The following is an 18658-nucleotide window of genomic DNA, read 5'->3' on the forward strand; positions in this document are numbered from 1 at the left end:
CGTTTGTCGGGTTTGTAGATCAGAAACTAAGGTATTCCTTTCACCTCGACATTCACACATTCACCCCACTGAGTACACTTATTCAGCCTCCCGTTCCGATACACCCCTTCCCTAACCCTTACCCTGACTGCCCGAACCCCTCCCCTACACCTCACCCACCGAGTGGTATGCATTCCGCAGCGACAGTAGTGGTAAGCATATAGTTAGGAAAAGTTGTTGGATCACGTTTAAGGAAGTAGGGAAAGAGGGGATGGAAGTGGTGGGTGGGTGGGGTGGGGGAAAGTATCATGGTGCTTCGTTCTTTTAAAGGGACGTGTCTCGTTTCCGGTACGGGTAATTTCTGAATGAGCACCGCACTGAAGATGGATTTACGAGTAATTTGCAGCCTAGATAAGTTAATATGAAAAGTACTTAGCAAGTATAGGCTTAGTTCAAACGTATAACTCACAATCAGTCCTCACCCGTCTCTCCTGTCCTCTTCCCTCCCATTCGTGGTCCTCTTCCAAGCCCCCTCATACCCACTTGTATCCCCTTCCTCTCCACGTAAACACAAAACTCCGGTCTTTCTCTAAAACCACCCGATGAACAGCCCATAGGTAACGTTCATTATTGTAACTTTAACAAACTTATAGAAGCAGTGATAGATCAATAAGAATAACCTTTTGGCTCTACAAAGGAAGTTTTATTTGCGATGCCTTCACCTTCATATTCACTAGGCGACGCAGTGACGTGCACAGGATATCAACGGTTGGAGGGAGGGGGGGGGGGATTTAGGTAGGGTCAAAAATCTTACGAATGTTGAATGTGGCTCTGGGTCTCTGAATAGCAACTGCCATGTAGGGGGGTTAGGGATTTCCACTCCTCCCCCCCCCCCGGAGTTTATAGCTGTGGATGTTGTATGAGGCATATTTACACCATAATATATAATTAGGTCTAAACTAGGTTTTGCTGTTTTTGAATAGTTCCCCGACTGACGATGTACGTGCCCACCCCCCCCCCATATTCCCTGTCGTTTGCGCACGCACCCGGAGCTGCGATTGGTATTGTCATGTAGATTTATATGAAAAACACGGGTCTCCTCGTAGATCAAAATACGAATGATTGGACCAGTAAAATGTGGCTTTTATCCAAATGTCTTTTATATTACAATATGGTGGTTTCCCCCTTCTTAAATCTAGAAATATTTAGGTAAGTTTAGTATGATTTGATTTCCCTTAATACTTGACGCTTTTTCCGTTTCTTATTAATCCTTTGACTGTGGAGTGTTGTTAACGTAACTTTTTCACACTTTGAACACCGCTGCAGATGTAGGTATTTGACCACGTGGTACTTTATCGTTTCTACATATACACACACATATAATATATATATATATATTTATATTTATATATATATATATATATATATATATATATATATATATATATATATATATATATATATATATATATATAATATATAGGTATATACACTTGTAGGAAAATCTTTTACCAATCTTCCGAGAAGTCACAAATAAAAGTAGACAAAGGCACTAAACAAATGATGCTGGTCTTCTCAGCTTGTCGGATGGCGTTATTGAAACTGTGATAAAGTAAGTAGTTTATCTTAGGTTTCTTATTTGCATTATACTTTATGAGTGTTTGTATTCAACCGAAAGTGGACTTTAGAAGGCCTTTAATATCATATGCAGTGTAAGTATCCTCTCGACACACTTTAGCTTTAACATTTACCGTATAGCATAACATAACTGAACCTTCGTATAGTTATGTAAACCGACTTCTGACAAGTTCTGATTTGTAAAGATTGACTGGCGCCTAATAAGTCAAAGGTTACGCGGCGCGTGCCGCATGTATGTACTAAGCTATCACTGTTTCAAAATACCATGCCGTCGGCGATTTTTCCTTCGTAATACAGCGAGGGAAGAATATGAATTATTCATCTATAATTGAACGATTAAGCTTTGAATAATGGATGTTTAAACTGCACATGCTCGATCGAGGGCGTTCATTCGCAGAACCGGAATGCCTCAGTGACTATGGACCTGCTCTGCATGGTCACTGGTTGGCATACAGTAGTATGTATACACCGACATCAACGTATATGTATAAAGTCCTGGCAAAGAAAGATATGAAAGCATTATGGGTGCTATTATAGTCCTTATAGAATATCTCTATGTCTAAAAAAATGAAACCATCTCTCTTACAATAAATGTTTGAAATCACGTATTGGCTGGTATACAATTCCATGCACCAGACAATGACACCAATGGGAACGGGAGTCCCATAAAGTGTTTCAAATTCATTTCTTCCTTGTGATGATCTAATGTTCATAATATGGTGAGATAATTTCCTCACTGCCTGTGGATTGATAAACTAGCCACCTCCGCTCACTTCCAGTACTGGCTTCAGAACTTTTTGTACTGATGTACCCTCGTCCCCAATCTCGATTCATATAGGCCTACACAGAGAGATACTTCTCTTTTCCAACACTTCACTTTTGATGTTGCTGAAGTTTTTATTTTTAATAAAGCCATCTCGATATTTGCCCCCACTCCCTGATCCCTTTAGATTTCCTCGTTACGTCCTCCTCCCCTTCCCCTTCCTTGTCCTTCCTTCCCCCGTCCTTCCTTCCCCTCGTCCTTCCCCCGTCCTTCCCCGTCCTTCCCCGTCCTCCCATTTTCCAGCTTAATTCAAACCGACAACGTAGTTTTAATGACAGTAACTTCAATTGACATCGACTGATAACCCTCACAGATTCAACTGCACTGAGTGAAAGATTAAGGCTGGAAAAATCTCATCAAAATTTGCCATTATTGAGCATGCGTATTACATGACAGTTATTTTCTCACTACGACTGCTAGGCTATACTATAATATGTTGTAGCCTTAGTTACGTTATCTCTGGTTACGCACTTTCGCTGATCGTGACTTGAGTGCACCGAAGCAAGGAAATATGAATAATTCATCACTCTTCCCTCGCTTTACTACGAAGAAGAAAGAAAAAAATGTCATGCCGTCCGCCCACCCCTGCCTTCTGAAACAGTTTCGCATCGTGTTGTAATGCTCCGATTGATAGTAACGTTCGTCGTGATACCGGGAAACCGGAGGCAAATAGAAACTTTACTTATCATTACAAGTGGAAAATTATTGACATAACAACAAATTAAAATAAATATATAAATTGACAGAGATGTATAAACAAGTGACTTGTTTCACTATTGTAGTTTTCCTTTAGCCTAAAAATCTACGGTAGCTTATAACGATCTGTTTGACTGCACTTAGGTTCAAAAAGAAGAAGAAGAAGAAGAATGCGACGAAAACTCTCACCTAGCTATGTCAGCATCAATAGAGATTTAACACTTGCAGAAAGGCGTAGTAAGTTTTCGCAAGGATACGGCTGCCTGTCCTACGACAATATCGTACAAAGTTGTACCACAGTTGAACCTAATATGAATACCAGATAACTCTGGGTTAAACAAGGTTGACCTATGGTCTAAACTGAATTGGAGTAAATGATAACTTATTTAGGCACAGCATTATTTTTATGATATAGATATTTTAAAACCATTGATATCAGTCGGTGCAGGTTATATTTCTATGACACTTTTCATTTTTGAGAAATGACCCTTTATGCGGTTGAGGCTCATCACTTAAAGTGGCTGGACAATATAGTCTATCACAGAGACCATTAGGTACAGGTTGTATTTCTATGACATTTTTCATTTTTGAGAAATTACCCTATAAGCAGTTGAGGTTCATCAATTAAAGTGGCTGGACAATATATTCTAGCACAGAGACCATTAGGACAGTTCATCAGATGCAACACACAAAACTCAAAAGAGGAAACACGTATTTTATGGCCTCCCATTTCACATATTGACAACGCATAACAAAGTTTTCACGGATAAAATGGTGTTGAATGTCATCCAAGTGGGCTCTGTTATTTATATAAAGTAAAATGAACTTGTTTTGGTTGAGATATGAAAATTCATAAAACGGAGTTTCTTGTCTTTTGGACTATATTATATCAAGACTAAACCCTTTTTGCATATTCGTCCTTTAACTACGAGGTGATTACACTATTTCGAGCGACAAGAAAGATCGCATGGCTTTGGGACTATGATATACAACACAGATGTATATTCTCGTCCCTAGTAGTGCAATCGGTTTGAATTATTCTTTCGATAAAAGTCCAATATCAGAACAAAATTCGTCGGACGTTCCAAGTAAGAAGCCTTTTATATACTGCAGTATTAAATCTAGTAGTGAAATGTATGTGATTATCTGATTATAACCAGTGATGGATTCAAACTGTAATATTGTAGAGAGAGTTGAAGCGCGCATTAAATACTGCTGGCGCTTTCTATATCACCGAGATCGATTTATAGGTTAAGACGACGTCACAATGACATTGTTTGTGACGTCATCAGACAGCATCCAATCATAGCTCGTTACGACTTCAGATGTATAATCGTCACAATATACTTCGAAATTTCTGATGATTGAAGTCGCTATATAGAGCGACTCCATTATATACCTTACTGGGTATTAAATTTATTCACACAGGTGTCGTGTGTGTTGGGGAGGGGAGGGGGGGGGGGGGTTGAGTGAGATTGGGAGGATGTGATTAGTTTGGGTTGGAAGCAGGGAGGACGGTGTTACTTGTTATTCACAGTTATAAAACAGTCATGCATATATGAAAATGTGTGAAGCCTATACCATCATTAACAGTATCGACGATAGGGAAAATGTTTTGGAGTAGTCATGCAGTTTGTGATTGGTCCTGTTAATTATGACGTCAAAATTGTTTTTTCTTTACAGCAATTAATAAATGACCCAATGACCATCCATACAAATTAAATAACAATGAAGTTGAGCATTACCATGCAGTATAATAACGACCAACGTGGCGGATAGAGAACAAATAAATATAATAAGAACAATAAGAAGAAGTACTACAATTAATAGAAACACTACAAGAATCCCAGACTTACTACAAACATATTCCAACGAATAGCAGCAAAATGGAATGTTCTTATGCGGTTCATTGTCGTATTTATTTGATTTTTTCATAGATACGTCCTTTATGCCAAAGAAGCGGGAAACGATCACGTGATGCCCGGACACACGTAAGCGGAATATTTCGTATTATCTTCAGGAGAGATTATTTTGCTATTTAAAAATCAGTCAAAGTGTGAAAAACTAAGTCATAATATTAGAAGATATAGTGTTTTGTTCAATAATACAGAACGATAAACTAATAAGCAACCAATTATTGCCCGCCATAAAAGTATCACGTATAATGCGACCATCATAAACGACAAGGAATTAAAGACTGTAACAAAAAGTTATGCCGAAAGCAGGTGTGTGTAAGAGATAAAGGAAACTTTAAAGCGGTATATACAACTAATCAAACAAATGAGTAAAACAATAGCCAAATTTTTGTAACCGTATCAGGACTATAAACTGATTTCATAATTTTGTTCATACTTCTGAGCAGGCCTGAAGTGAATGGGGAGGTGGGCAGGGTATATATATTTATTTATATATATATATATATATATATATATATATATATATAGGCCCCTATATATATATATATATATATATATATATATATATATATATATATATATATAGAACTGAACACCATTAAAGGAGTACAAGAATCGTATCATAAAGTCCATCTACGAAATGGCCGGGTATGCCGCCTTCGTCAGAGGCATACAAATAATGATGTATTATTCGCACATTTGACCTTCATATAAACAAAATATTAATATTAAAAAAGTTAACAATAATCATATAATTTCTACCGTTTTTTTTCGCCGAATACATGTAAAGACATGACGGTATTATGAACCCCGGCATGATTGCATTTCTTCGGAGTTACATTTTACATTTTTATGTAAGCTATAATTTATACATTTATTGTCTCCTTAAACTGTTAAGTCAGTTTGCCGTTCTAATGTAATTAAAACAAAGGACAGAAACATATTGCACATGACATTATATTGACGTAAGCAAACTGCATGAATGTTATAATATAAATAGGCTTATCTATATTACCGTGAGAAATATCTACATACAAATTTCCCGTCCCTATATAAAGATGAAAATCGTTTGGAGTTTATAAAAGGCCAAATATTTCTTATTGATGTGGCATGAAAGTATCTAATTACTAATTAACAGATTTCATTGTTTTATTGCCATATCAAATATCGCCCGTGTGAAAACGGTAAAAGAGTGAATGGGTAACACGGTAGCACGTGGTAACACGTAGGTATAAGCTTGCTTCCCATCGGAAGAGAGGCGTGGGTGTGCATAATGGAACCCGGTAATGGATGGGGCCAATTCCAGTGGCGTAGCCAGGAGGGGAAGGGGCGTATGCCTATATGCTTATAAAACTGTAAAATACTATATAAAACTATGAAACTGTATAAAACTGTTTAACAACTGTATAAAACTGTGTAAACTGTATAAAACTGTATAATGTGACTTATGATACTGTATAATGTTTCTAATTTCTCGTACACGTTTTATATAGTTTATATGATTAACTGTAAACAAAGGGGTTATAACAAAAGAATGCTTACCTTGATAGAAAACACGTGACCATGGACTGGTTTAAAGTCATTTGTACCTGAAATAAAGAACGAGAATGAATAATATTAGCTTTTCAAGAAATCAAGAATTTACTGATCTTCGATCTATAATTGTACAACTTTAGCCATTGAAAGCTATTTGAAACTAAAAAGTAACCGTAATCTGTAGAATTTGTGTGTATTTAGGGTTGGTTTACTGAATCGATTTGGGTTTTTTTCTTCAGCAATTGCTTCTGGAATACCGTGAACAAAATCTCGGTCACCGATAATAATTGTAATATCGCTCGAATAGGAAGAGTAAATTTCTTCAATTTTGTTTTAGTAGTAAACTATTTTGTTCAATGTTTTTTTCTTTATAAATGTTAGCAATCTACCAATTGAGACTTTGTGTCAAAGAATATATTTTAAAATAAATGAAAAATGGGAAATAAGATTTTTATCCGGATTAATTAGACATTCAAAATTATAGGAACAAACTAACTTAATATATGTAAGCCAAACCAGGGGGACTAAATTTACATTTTGCTTTCATTTATATTTTTCTCCTAGACTTCAACATGATAGATGTTACTCTGTTAACTGCAAAAATGAAAACAGCATCAAACACACCAGTATAGTGTTTTAAGCATATCCAATCACACCCATCCCATAACCTACGCAAACATTGTGTTCATTTTCTTCTTTATCTTACGTAATTGTATTGGACAAAACATATTTTTCTTTCTCGTCAAAACTTGTAGAAAGTAGTACCATAATTCAACCTAAAGTCAACCCTAATTCATATCTAATATATATTTATATTTATATATATATATATATATATATTTATACATACATTCCGTAAATATATACTTTCAAGCTGTGCATCACTATTTGAGACGTGTCTCATCCCGGATATATTCGTGACTTTAATATTTTTTCTTCTTCATATTTTACCCAGAAATATTTCTCTTCCTGTCGACTGTGAGGCAGTTCCTGACGATCATTCTCAATTCGCCTCATTAACATCGGACAAAACAACGAAGAGGATACCAACCACAAAAAAAAACCAACCCCCAAAAAACCCTTGACGTCGTCTTTTGTTATATGAATTGTTAATAATAAGTTGATAATACCGTGATGAACCAGTCGCAAGTCACTATAATAATACGTTGATGATCCAGAGAAAGAAAGCTCTGTGGTATTGTCCAATCAGAACAAAGCAAGATTTTTCAAGGCACGTGATTGGTTCGAGCTGAGTGAACACACCTGCTGCTATTTACAGATGACACTTCCTTCTAGTTTCTTTTCTTTCTGTATTTTTTTTTTTTTTTTTTTTTTAAGTCTCTTACAATATATCTTTGAGTAGAGTGAACACGACGAGGGTATTAGAAAACGTGTTACAGGAGGTTTAACAATTAAAAAAGAAAGACAGACAGATATCAAAAGAGAGAGAGTAAAAGTAACACTTTATATTCTTTTTTTGTGTGTTAATTCACGTTAGTAATTACTAGGGAGCGTATGTGAGCTGGAGTACCTTGGTAATGGACTTTAGTACAATAAAGCAAAAAGAATACAAGGATTTGAAAAGAATAGAAGAGAGAAAACAACAAAGCGCTATTATTTTCTTTAAGAGTGGTTTCTATAAGCGCAACGTGGATTATCTTTTAAGCGTATAACCCGCTTATAATGGGACACAGTCAGTAACCTGCTTCTTCGAGGAATCAACTCAAAACTGTCTTGACGAAGGGGTAGAAGTCACTCCACCTTTTACCAATCAAACGGAAAACATCACCACTGATTCACTCAACGAATATTATTAGTACATTGCCAGAAAGATTTTTTTTTTTATCTTCTGGGTAATTCATCTTCTCAGAAGATAATTTTTTCCCTCGTGATATTTCACAGTTTTTGCTGTTTCGTCAAATGTTAAAGGATATTTGTCATTTGGACTGGAATTTTGGAGCGAAAAGAAAGTGAGAATCGGAAAGGAAAAAAACACAAACTATTCCAAGATGCCTAAATGTTTAATTTTCAAGAAAGCTGGGAGAAGGGTTGTGCATAACCACGACCATGACATACGGGAAGAAATGGACCAGTCGCATTCCAGTGCATTCACACCAATAACGCCAAAGAAAAAAGGTAACCAAAATTTTAATTCATTTATTTAATAATATTACCTAACCCCTATCCCCTACCCCTGTTAAGTAAGTGTTCGTATATGCTACGAACTGACTGACGTTTTTTACCAAATGTCCCCAAAGAGGGAAAAGAAAGAGGTGGGGTGGGGGGGGGGGGGGTTGTTTTGCATATGTCACAAATTTTGTAAACTGTTTGACATTTGAACGTGATTTATGAATATTTCAAAATTGTTTTCTCTGGAAAATATATTCCTGCAAAAATAATGAAATAGTTATGAAGAAATTAAAAGGAATTTATAAGAAGTTACTTGCATTACAAGACAACGTTTTTTCCACTTTGTACTTAACAATCTTTACTGTCAATATTGTTTCATTTACTCTTTCTAATATGTTCTTATTTTCTTTATTAATATTAAGCATTAATAAGCATTCAACTTTATCATTACTTTATCAATTAATTGTTTAATTGTTTCCTGCAATCTTAATGATAACATTTTTGAAATTAACCAATGATTTCTAAAAATTTCACAAAGCTAATAAAATTAATGAATAAACTTAGAATGGATGAAAATAAAAAAACAAATAATGCGGTAATGTTTGATCGATTCCTATAAACCTTTTACAAAAACTTAAAGTATACTGGTTTTTGTTTTAAATTTAGTTCGAATGGGACTAATTCTAAACATTTTAAGCAACACTGAACCAGGATTGCTTAAAATGTTTACTTTAACTATTAATACGAACATTGGACATTTAAATATTAAATTATATCCATTGCCACTATAGGTATAACCTTAAAGAAATGACCATTCTATAACTGCTGGAGACCATATCTAACGGAATATATGAAGATTTGATTTTATGATAAAATTGTTAATTATTTGCCAGTTTTGTGCTACTAATAAATAACTTTTTAAATCTTTTCCTGCTAAGAAAAAATCTTTTTTTTCCCCTCGTTGTTCGTCTGTTAATAATAAAGTGATGATGAAAAATGACACTGTAATGATTTTATATTTATGTTGAAGACAAATGATGTTTTTTCATATTTTTTTAATTTTCAAATCGTGATACTCCTTTGACAATGATTTATATCAAATTGCATATTCTTAAATAATATTTAAAAAGACAATCTAACGTCATCAAAATTTGACTAATGTTAGCCCCAGGATTTGGAAGAAAGATTTAAAACAAAAAAACAAAAAAAAATATGGAAGAAAAATCAAGAAAAGATTGACGGCGAGTGATTAAAGACTGCAAAATGTTGTTTGGTTTAAGTTTTATATCTCTTAATAGAAAAATAATTCATGTGAGATTTATATCAGACAAAATCAGAAAAACAATACGTTTATATTAAAATATGAATATTTGTTATTTTCATTTTTTTTTTATCATTTCTTATTCTTCACAGAAGGTCGGCATACCCTATTTAAACCATACGCTCTGGCTGGAGACCTCCCACCCAGACATCACAGCCCAACACAGACTTTAGAATCAAGGAGGGCTGAAAGTGATAATAATCGCGAATCAGGATCCCCCACAAATCATAACTCCCCAGTGTCGTCCCCAGGGTTGGAGAAGAGAGCCCCTGAATCTTCGAATGATGGGACGTCCCGACCAGGATCTACATCTTCTGTCGAAGGGGGCAAGAGCTCGCCACCAACTTCGTCAATATTTCCGCCTTATCCTACCTTCAGAACTTGGCCTGCTGGTGAGAGTATCTATGACACGCCATCACCGCCTTTCAGCTCAGGTAACACAATTTTCATTTTTTTTCTTTCTTTTTCTTTTAAAGCATATTTCATATTTTTCTACCAAATATTAGCTTGACAAAGAAACAATTCCATATCAGGTGTACAAAAAAATGAACTGGAATTTTGAAATGAGAAAATTAAACATCGATTTTTTTCCTTCTAAATGGTAAGACAACAAGAACCTATTTTGGGGAGATATGTTTAACTCCGTTGTTGTGTTCTTGTCCCTAAATGTTGCCATTGAATTAAATTTGAAATATATATTTTTTTATATCAAAAGCTATATATTCAACTTGACAAAACGATCCAAGTTAAATATTGCATGATATAATAATTTGTGTATACTATTTGAACTATTCGAACACACAAAATGTGATTTAATACGTATTCCATCATATAAACTATAACTTTTCAAGGTTTTCCTTATAGCAATAACTAATAGAAAAAAAAGGTTTTACAGAAGGCTCTGTGAACATTAAGTGTGGCGTGGGTGCGGGTGGGGTGGGATGGGGTGGGTGGTTGTAGAGCACATGGTGCGAATATGATGTTGACTATCATAACGAGTGGTTTCATCCATTAGGAATCTACATTTTCAAACTTGCGTGTGTAGTTACATGATACCGTTTAATGCTAGATGTTTATTTGTTGGTATTTTTAGCTGCTTGCTTTAGCTTATTTAACGCCAATTCATTGCCTTAACACTGCTACAGTAATCATGACAATACAAGTTAACGTATGTGGAAAGACAGAGTTGTACAACAAGGATAGGGTGAGGGTGTGGAGGGGAGGGTGGGGTGCGGTGATATGCATGAGTGGGGGCATTTGCATATTATTCACCCTGGAAAGACGAACTGACCAAGTGACTTCTGAAGTGATGCTTGTTAACGTACAAGTTATGTCAAAATCCTTCTCCTCAGTCCATCCCGTAAGGCAAACATATGTTCAATAGTTGCCACGACAACGGCAAGTTTTTCGGCACAACTCAATCTCTAAACATACCACACAAAACACAAACAATAATTGTTCTCGTAATGTGATCTGTTCTAATCGTTAGTCCCCTTACCCACCCCCAACACCATTGTCGTTTAGCATTGTCGTCGTTGACACCTTCATATAAGAACCAACCCCACCCCTACAATTATACCCCACACAGCACATTTTTGCGACGCTACCACACTGATACCTGAATAAATTAGCAAACGCTCACCTGTGTCCCCTTCCCCTCACCTCACCGCACCATTACCAAGACCCACAAGATATAGAAAACTACCCTCCCTACCTCGTGGTCCCCCACTCCCAAGCGCCAACCCTTGACTGAATGCTACACGGTCACACATAGTCAAACGGCTCTTCCTTTCAAGTACTACCTTTGGATTAGACAACCGTTGGCAAACCATACATAGGTCGTATCATTATAGTCCGCTAGAACAGTTTCTCTCTAACGATCTACATCTATAACATATGCATATTTGTCGCGATGTTTAATTACTTTACTCGTGATTAATCGCCATCTGCATCATAAAACACACTAACTGAAATATTATATTATCCCCCTCCCCCTCCCTCCCCTCCCCCTCCCCCTCCCCCTCCCTCCCCCTCAAAAAAGATGTTGGAACCCATTATGGTGAATATCATAAAAACTGTACAGACCAACCAGCCTTGTGGTACGCGTATGAGATTTTAACTATGCGTTTTTTTTTTTGTTCTGAGCCGTGTCGTCTATATTAGAGCATTCTTTAACATAAACCGTCGTCCATCTAAACCGACCCAGATTTAGCAACCAGACGATTTTTTTTTTACCCTAAACAACCACCTTTAACAGCTTCTTCTAAAGAAAAGAAAGCCTAAGAAAGGTTAACTAATACATCAAGTTACGCCTCCACACCGTTCGTAATGGCGGGCTAATATTATTTTCATTCCATGCCTCTATGTAATGTGTCGCGTGGCGAAGTGTGACCGTTTTACTATTGTTGTTGTAAGTACCCACGCGCCCAAATCTACTATTTATCAAGAACCTTTGTCTTTAAGTACAGGTGTTCGCAGAAGAAGGCAAACACAACCTCCAAATTTATTGCTTTGCACGAAAGTGGGCCCAACCTTTGCCCCCTCGAACACCTGCCGTTTTCCCTCAAGTATTAGCTAAAGATTCAACTTATCTTGAATATTTCTTATAAAGCAGTTAACAAGAAAAAAACAAAGCATGTTTACTTTAACTTGCGCGGTTTAGATAACGGCTTTTATGTAAATCCAACAAGGTTTTGAGTTTTATGTCAATACACATACTCCCATATCATTTATGATTTCATTGAGCTCTGATATCACATACGCTCGTGCCAAGATTGAAAAGTTCAAACCATCAAACTACAGACCTATAGAGATATGTTAAACTGATTTGTTAAAGGAAGCAAAGGATAAGTAACGCGCAACTGACATGCTGTGCTTCAACGCACGATTCAAACCTCGTGGTGCGATGGAAGCTTGAATTGCGCGGTGCGACACCCGTTATGGGATAACTCCATAGTTACGGGTAAAAACCGTCTCGTACTCCGAGATTGTACTTAAAATTGCACTTCACCTATCAATGGACCGGGCGGAGGGGGGAGGGTAAGATGTTACGTGTCGGGGGGGGGGGGGTAAACTATACGTGGTTGCGGCCCCTGCAATTGACATATTCATTGGATGAATAGAACAGTACGACCTTGTATTACCCATTTAGCCAACCTACTTTAGTTATTGTACACCGTCTCGCGCGCACTTTGTTTATAGTTCGTATTGCGAGTTGAATCGTAGGATGAATCTGGTTATTCCCACCGTCATCATGTTTATCACCGTTGCTGCATAACGAGTTGAACTATGAACTGAATAACGAGAATGTGACTCTATCTTCTACTACGCCAAAGAAAACCTTTACTGTTAAAACACCTTCTTTTAATCAACACTTTGAAACACGATATCTTTATAGGCATAGAACTCACTGGTTTTGTTTCAAAAACGATCACACACCATCTTTTTGTATGTTTTTTTTTCTCAAAGCATTGTTTAAAAATACGATTCAACCCAGTAATAATAAAGATATGCCAAGTGCAAATAACACCATGGAAAACAATATAATTTAGAGAAAATTGAGAGAAACAACATTTTACCTGAATGCTTACTTTTATTTAACATCAACAAAGCAAAAGTACGTGACAAAACCTCATATTTACACTATACTAAGAATACCTTCCCATTTTAATTTAAATTTCCTCCGTGACCTTGATCAAAAATCTGTAATTAACGAAATCAGTTTACCGATTCATGGAAGAATCACAAAAATATGGGATTCCAATAAAAAAAAAAAATTCAAAATCTACTGCAATTCTTAATAAATCTGTATGAATCGGGTTCGAATTTGTAAATGTTCTTGTTTCATATATATTTTTACTCTTTTCCGCTCAAGTATTTTTGTAAGCCTGAAAAACGTGAGGTTGGGAAATCTTTTGCCACGCGTCTTATTCTAGGGGTCAGAACATTTACATATGATTGTGCTTTCATTGTATGATACCGATCAACTTAAAATGGAAAAGTAACAAAAATTGAATTATAAAAAAAAGTGGAAATGAAACTATGAATAATAATAATAATAATAAAAAAAAAAAAACGGTACTGACAGCGAACGTCTTAACCATACACGGTTGAGCATTCAACTTTTATATATGTTAATCAAAATATTTGCTGACTGGTCACGTGGTTTCGACACGCAAACTGCATTTATTGACTTTATTTTTCGCAATATATATCGTCTCAATAGCATTTCAAGAAGATAACAAAGAGGAATGAAATGAAAGATTGTTTGGCGTCCACGGTTAAAGAAATAGTTTAGAAACTTTTTTTTCGTCATTTTGTTTCGAACCGAGAGCAAAATCAATATTTGTTACTTGACACCCGAACACCTTCAAAGAGTCTTTGAAAAACATCCTAAAATTGGTTTAATTTCCTACAAATCAAACCAAAAAGGTTCATTTCCAATCGGAAATAGACAAGAGATTGCGATATACGTCATTCTATTAACTTAACACGGAGTGCTTCTTTCAAAGAGTTTACTTTTTCCAAATTTTGTCATCATTTTCCTATTTCTTGTTACTCTCTTTCCAGTAAGTAAAATTCGAATTAAGATATCTATATCCGTGCGATTCTGTTTTCTTTTTGACTTCATTTGAGATATAATATAGCCTTGGCAAAAATCGCATTTCTTTTCAAATCTCGTTATTTATTTACCTTAATGGCCTTCCATATTGTTGCACTTTATTTTTCATAATGTTGAATAATTGGGAAAAGGAAATGCAATCACTTTGTGTCTATATCATCCAATCAAGGTTTTTTCCCCCCATTTTATTCTTTTTCTTGGATATATGTGTCTATCTCTCTCACTGTGCATGTGAGTGTGTGACATGTGTGCAGAGCTTACAAACTCAACCAACGATTTTAAATGCCTTCGGCGCGTTCCAAGACACTAGTGATGCGTTTCTTTGATATTCTACTGACATGCAGAAGAATACTATACTGGTTTTAAGTTTAACATCGGATTCATGGATGATTGCGTTAGCGATTAGCGATGACAAGATTTATCAAGAAATTTCAATAGCAAAATAGGTCTTCTTGTGTAATTATGAGTACGCTTTTAAACCTCCCCTCCAATATTAGGCGAAAAAAAAAAAGAAATAAAAAATAGAGAGAGAGAAAAAAATTACGATATATCACTACTAACGGCGCTTTTTGAAACGCTCGAGAAATTTTGCTCTTTAAGATCTCAGAATACCAATAACGAGAGGGAAGACAATAATATAAAGGAAAGTCAAATAAAATAAAAATGCACACTCACAAAAGAAAGTCATATTTATGTGTGAGAGATTAACTTCTTTCAATAGTTTGACTTCATTACTTTTAAGTTTTTTTTAACCATTATGATTTTGATCACGTGTTTCACAGGGAACAATTATAATCCTTAAATATATAAATATATATATAAATAATAAGAAACAAGGCAATCTAAAGTTCTAAACTATTTTGTTTTCTTTGTTCCCGATTATCAAAACGGGATAACAATGGAGTTGGATTTTTTTTTACAGCGGTAAATGCCAAACAAAAGATTGTCAATTACAGAAATAACTTTCACCAAAAAAAAAAAAAAAAAAAAAATCATTAATTTACATCTGTGGAAGTAGACTAAAAAACAGCGATAAAGTGGTATGTTGGTCTAGAAAATTTATCTAAAAGGGTTTCTTTTGTATACATATTTTTTTCCCTTCAAAATTCAAATAAAAGTTTGGGAGACTTTCATTTGAAAGTTCATTATAATTAGAAAAGTACTTTGCCTTCTACAATGAACTATTATTCAGCCTGCACTTGGTAAAATCTTCTAATGATGGGAACTACTCCATACTGTCCTCTCATATCATGATTCAAAGCACTCGTACTGACAGTATGAACAGTTCGGAACCTTTATGTAAAGAAAACAAGATATTAATACTGCGCATGCGTACTGTTCTTAGGCGCTTTGAAACGTGTCATGGAAGTACATAGTATCGAAAAAACATGACCCAACTGGGTGATTGTGTTTCATAGCGTTATTGCATATTCATATTGTAATTTGTTATGTAAATCATTAGCCCAATGCTTAATACATATTCATGTTTTCGTTCTGCTAGTGAATCAAACAAATACGGTTATATTCAGGGAACCATGACCGGATGCTTATTATGTTGTATGAACTTTGCGTACTTATCAAAATGTTTAAATTTCTCTCTTTCTTCCCTTCTTTTCCCCAGGTATGCTGAGTCCGGAGATGACACGCCTACTTAAAGATGGCCGTTACCCTTATACTGACATATACCGCAACAGTCTAATGCCACTAGGGAAAGACTTGAAGCAAAGCCATCATGACTTTGCCCTATATCACGCACAACTTAGGAATTTCTATCACCATCCCCTGGATTTTCGATTTACCGCCTTTCCCACAAGTTACACACCTTTTACTGCCGATCCAAGACAACTGCAGGATCCACGCAGGACCCCCTCACCGACTCACCTTAAAGGATCACCCGTTGCTTGGACACCGATTAGAGTTCCCACGGCAATGCTGAAGCAGACACGGACCGGTCTCTCGCCCAGATATGAACTAGCATGTGCGGAGTGTTGCGAAGAATTTATGTCGTCACAAGAATTGGAACACCATATTCGACGAGCTCACCCCAGACAACGCACCCATAAAACCACCGGTGTACCGATAACCGCCACCGAGGTGGGACTGACCCACTGCTCGCCTACATCGGCGGTGGGAAATTTTAGTTGCATGGATTGTGGGAAGGGTTTCAGCACTCCTCATGGCCTAGAGGTCCATGTGAGAAGGACCCATACAGGACAGCGACCATTCGTTTGCAATGTATGCCACAAAAGTTTCGGCCACGCGGACAGTTTAAACCAGCACCGTCTGGTTCATAACATGGATAGGTCATTTCAGTGCAAACAGTGTGGGAAGAGCTTCAAAAGGTCGTCTACGCTCTCGACGCATATGTTGATACACTCAGATACCAGACCCTATGCGTGTCCTTACTGTGGGAAACGATTCCATCAGAAGTCAGATATGAAGAAACACACGTACATTCATACAGGTATGCCATAACTTCTTCCGTTTTCCCTCCACCCTCCCCACCTTCCCCACCCTCCAACAAACTTCTGTTTGTCTGTGTGATGACAAAGGTTATACTTCACATCAAATGAAATGATTTGGTACATCCTGCATTGACGACATGTGAACGACTTAGGGAATGGGAGAATAAGGTGCAGGAGGGGTTAATCGGGTTAAAAATAAATAAATAAAAGCAAGCTGTTTTGTACCCATTCCAGTCAATAATTGACTATATAGCTGCATTTTAGAATTATTTCAAAATTATTTCAACGACACTAAAAGATTATTTTGAGAGGGAACATGCCCAGATTTTTTAAGCATTCGCCTGAAACGAGTAACACACCCCTCCGATCACAAGGTTTGTTGAATTGGTTCCCAGGGTATCCAGGCCTCACCTTGTAAAAGCAGTAACTCACTTTTCACTGCACAAATCTGATCCCCGATTATACGAAGAAATAAATTTACAGATGGCACCATTATAATAGTCATTGGTCACTTGGGTGACGTAAAAATCCATTATTTAAACTGTCTAGCATAGGACTTAATCACCCTTAATCCTTTTCTGACATAGCATTTTGTTTGAAAATACACGAAATAGCCTATTCCCTTATTTAAAATGGAATCATCTAAGAAGTGATTTTATAAAGGCGATCATTGGCCACTAATCGGCTTGTTCAGTTTCTATAGGTAACACCGTACATATTTGTGGTTTTTTGTTGTACTTCTCTGTTTCTCTGTACACGTAGTATGTATTGTATAGGATGTTAATTGTAAATTGAAGCTATCAGCTCAAAATCCATGATTTAACGACAGTGATTCATAGAAATTCCCTTTCTAACAGATGTTAATCTTTCTAGTGTAGCTGAGATTGTTTTTTGGCTTTATATTCATTTCTAAACCGATTTTAGTAAGCGTCTTTGGGAGACAAAAAGAAAGCCGTTTATAAAATACTTTAGGGATGACCCTTGAAATAAGAAGGAAATAAAGAGTATTACACGTCGTCTCAATGCACAGATTTTAGGGGTCACTATAGCGCTTTCTGGAATGTACAAGGAAAATAAGAACGTCAAATTCTGATAATGAACGAGATATAAATAAGAGTCAAACCAATTTTATTTCTACTTTATGCAATTAATTTTGAGTCCTTCATGAAGCCAAGTGTGTATGACTTCAGCGCGCTGAAACTTATCTACCGAATTGTACTACATCTCAAATGAAAGAGAGGGAGAGGGAGAGAGAGAGTGGGTCTGAATGGAAGAGTGGGTTGTGTGGTGGGGTGAACCAGTTGAAGACATCAGACTCGACAAAGTGCGAACTTTTAAAGGGTTTTACCTTTGAGGAACCAAGTCCGCTATTTGCAAGTTAAGACATGTTGTGTGGGCAATTCTTGGTAGAATTTGACAGTTTTCCAATCTGCTTGGTATGCAGAGTGCTGGACATTAACGTATATCATCGATGTATCTAATTTCTGTCTTATCTTTAATTTATAACTTACCACTCTCGAGTACCGTATACAA

The 18658-nt window shown here is 36.3% G+C and overlaps 1 protein-coding gene and 1 long non-coding RNA gene across 2 annotated transcripts in view; one reads left to right on the top strand and one right to left on the bottom strand.

Moving 5' to 3' along the window:
- The window catches only part of LOC139963738 (uncharacterized), a 53999-nt gene extending 47361 nt beyond the window's left edge, over positions 1-6638 (bottom strand). The window contains exon 1 of the long non-coding RNA XR_011791746.1: positions 6595-6638. This is a non-coding gene — a long non-coding RNA (uncharacterized lncRNA). The remainder of the gene's footprint in view (positions 1-6594) is intronic.
- Positions 1-18658, top strand: part of LOC139963730 (uncharacterized) — a 29414-nt gene that overhangs the window by 8271 nt on the left and 2485 nt on the right. Inside the window, exons 2-5 of the mRNA XM_071964828.1 lie at positions 5074-5127; positions 7544-8724; positions 10132-10473; positions 16282-17124. Of these exons, the coding sequence (XP_071820929.1) occupies positions 8598-8724; positions 10132-10473; positions 16282-17124 (1312 nt within the window). The 5' untranslated portion in view covers positions 5074-5127; positions 7544-8597. The remainder of the gene's footprint in view (positions 1-5073; positions 5128-7543; positions 8725-10131; positions 10474-16281; positions 17125-18658) is intronic.

This window comes from Apostichopus japonicus, chromosome 22 (genome assembly GCF_037975245.1).
Source record: "Apostichopus japonicus isolate 1M-3 chromosome 22, ASM3797524v1, whole genome shotgun sequence".
In the NCBI taxonomy this organism is placed as follows: Eukaryota; Metazoa; Echinodermata; class Holothuroidea; order Aspidochirotida; family Stichopodidae; genus Apostichopus; species Apostichopus japonicus.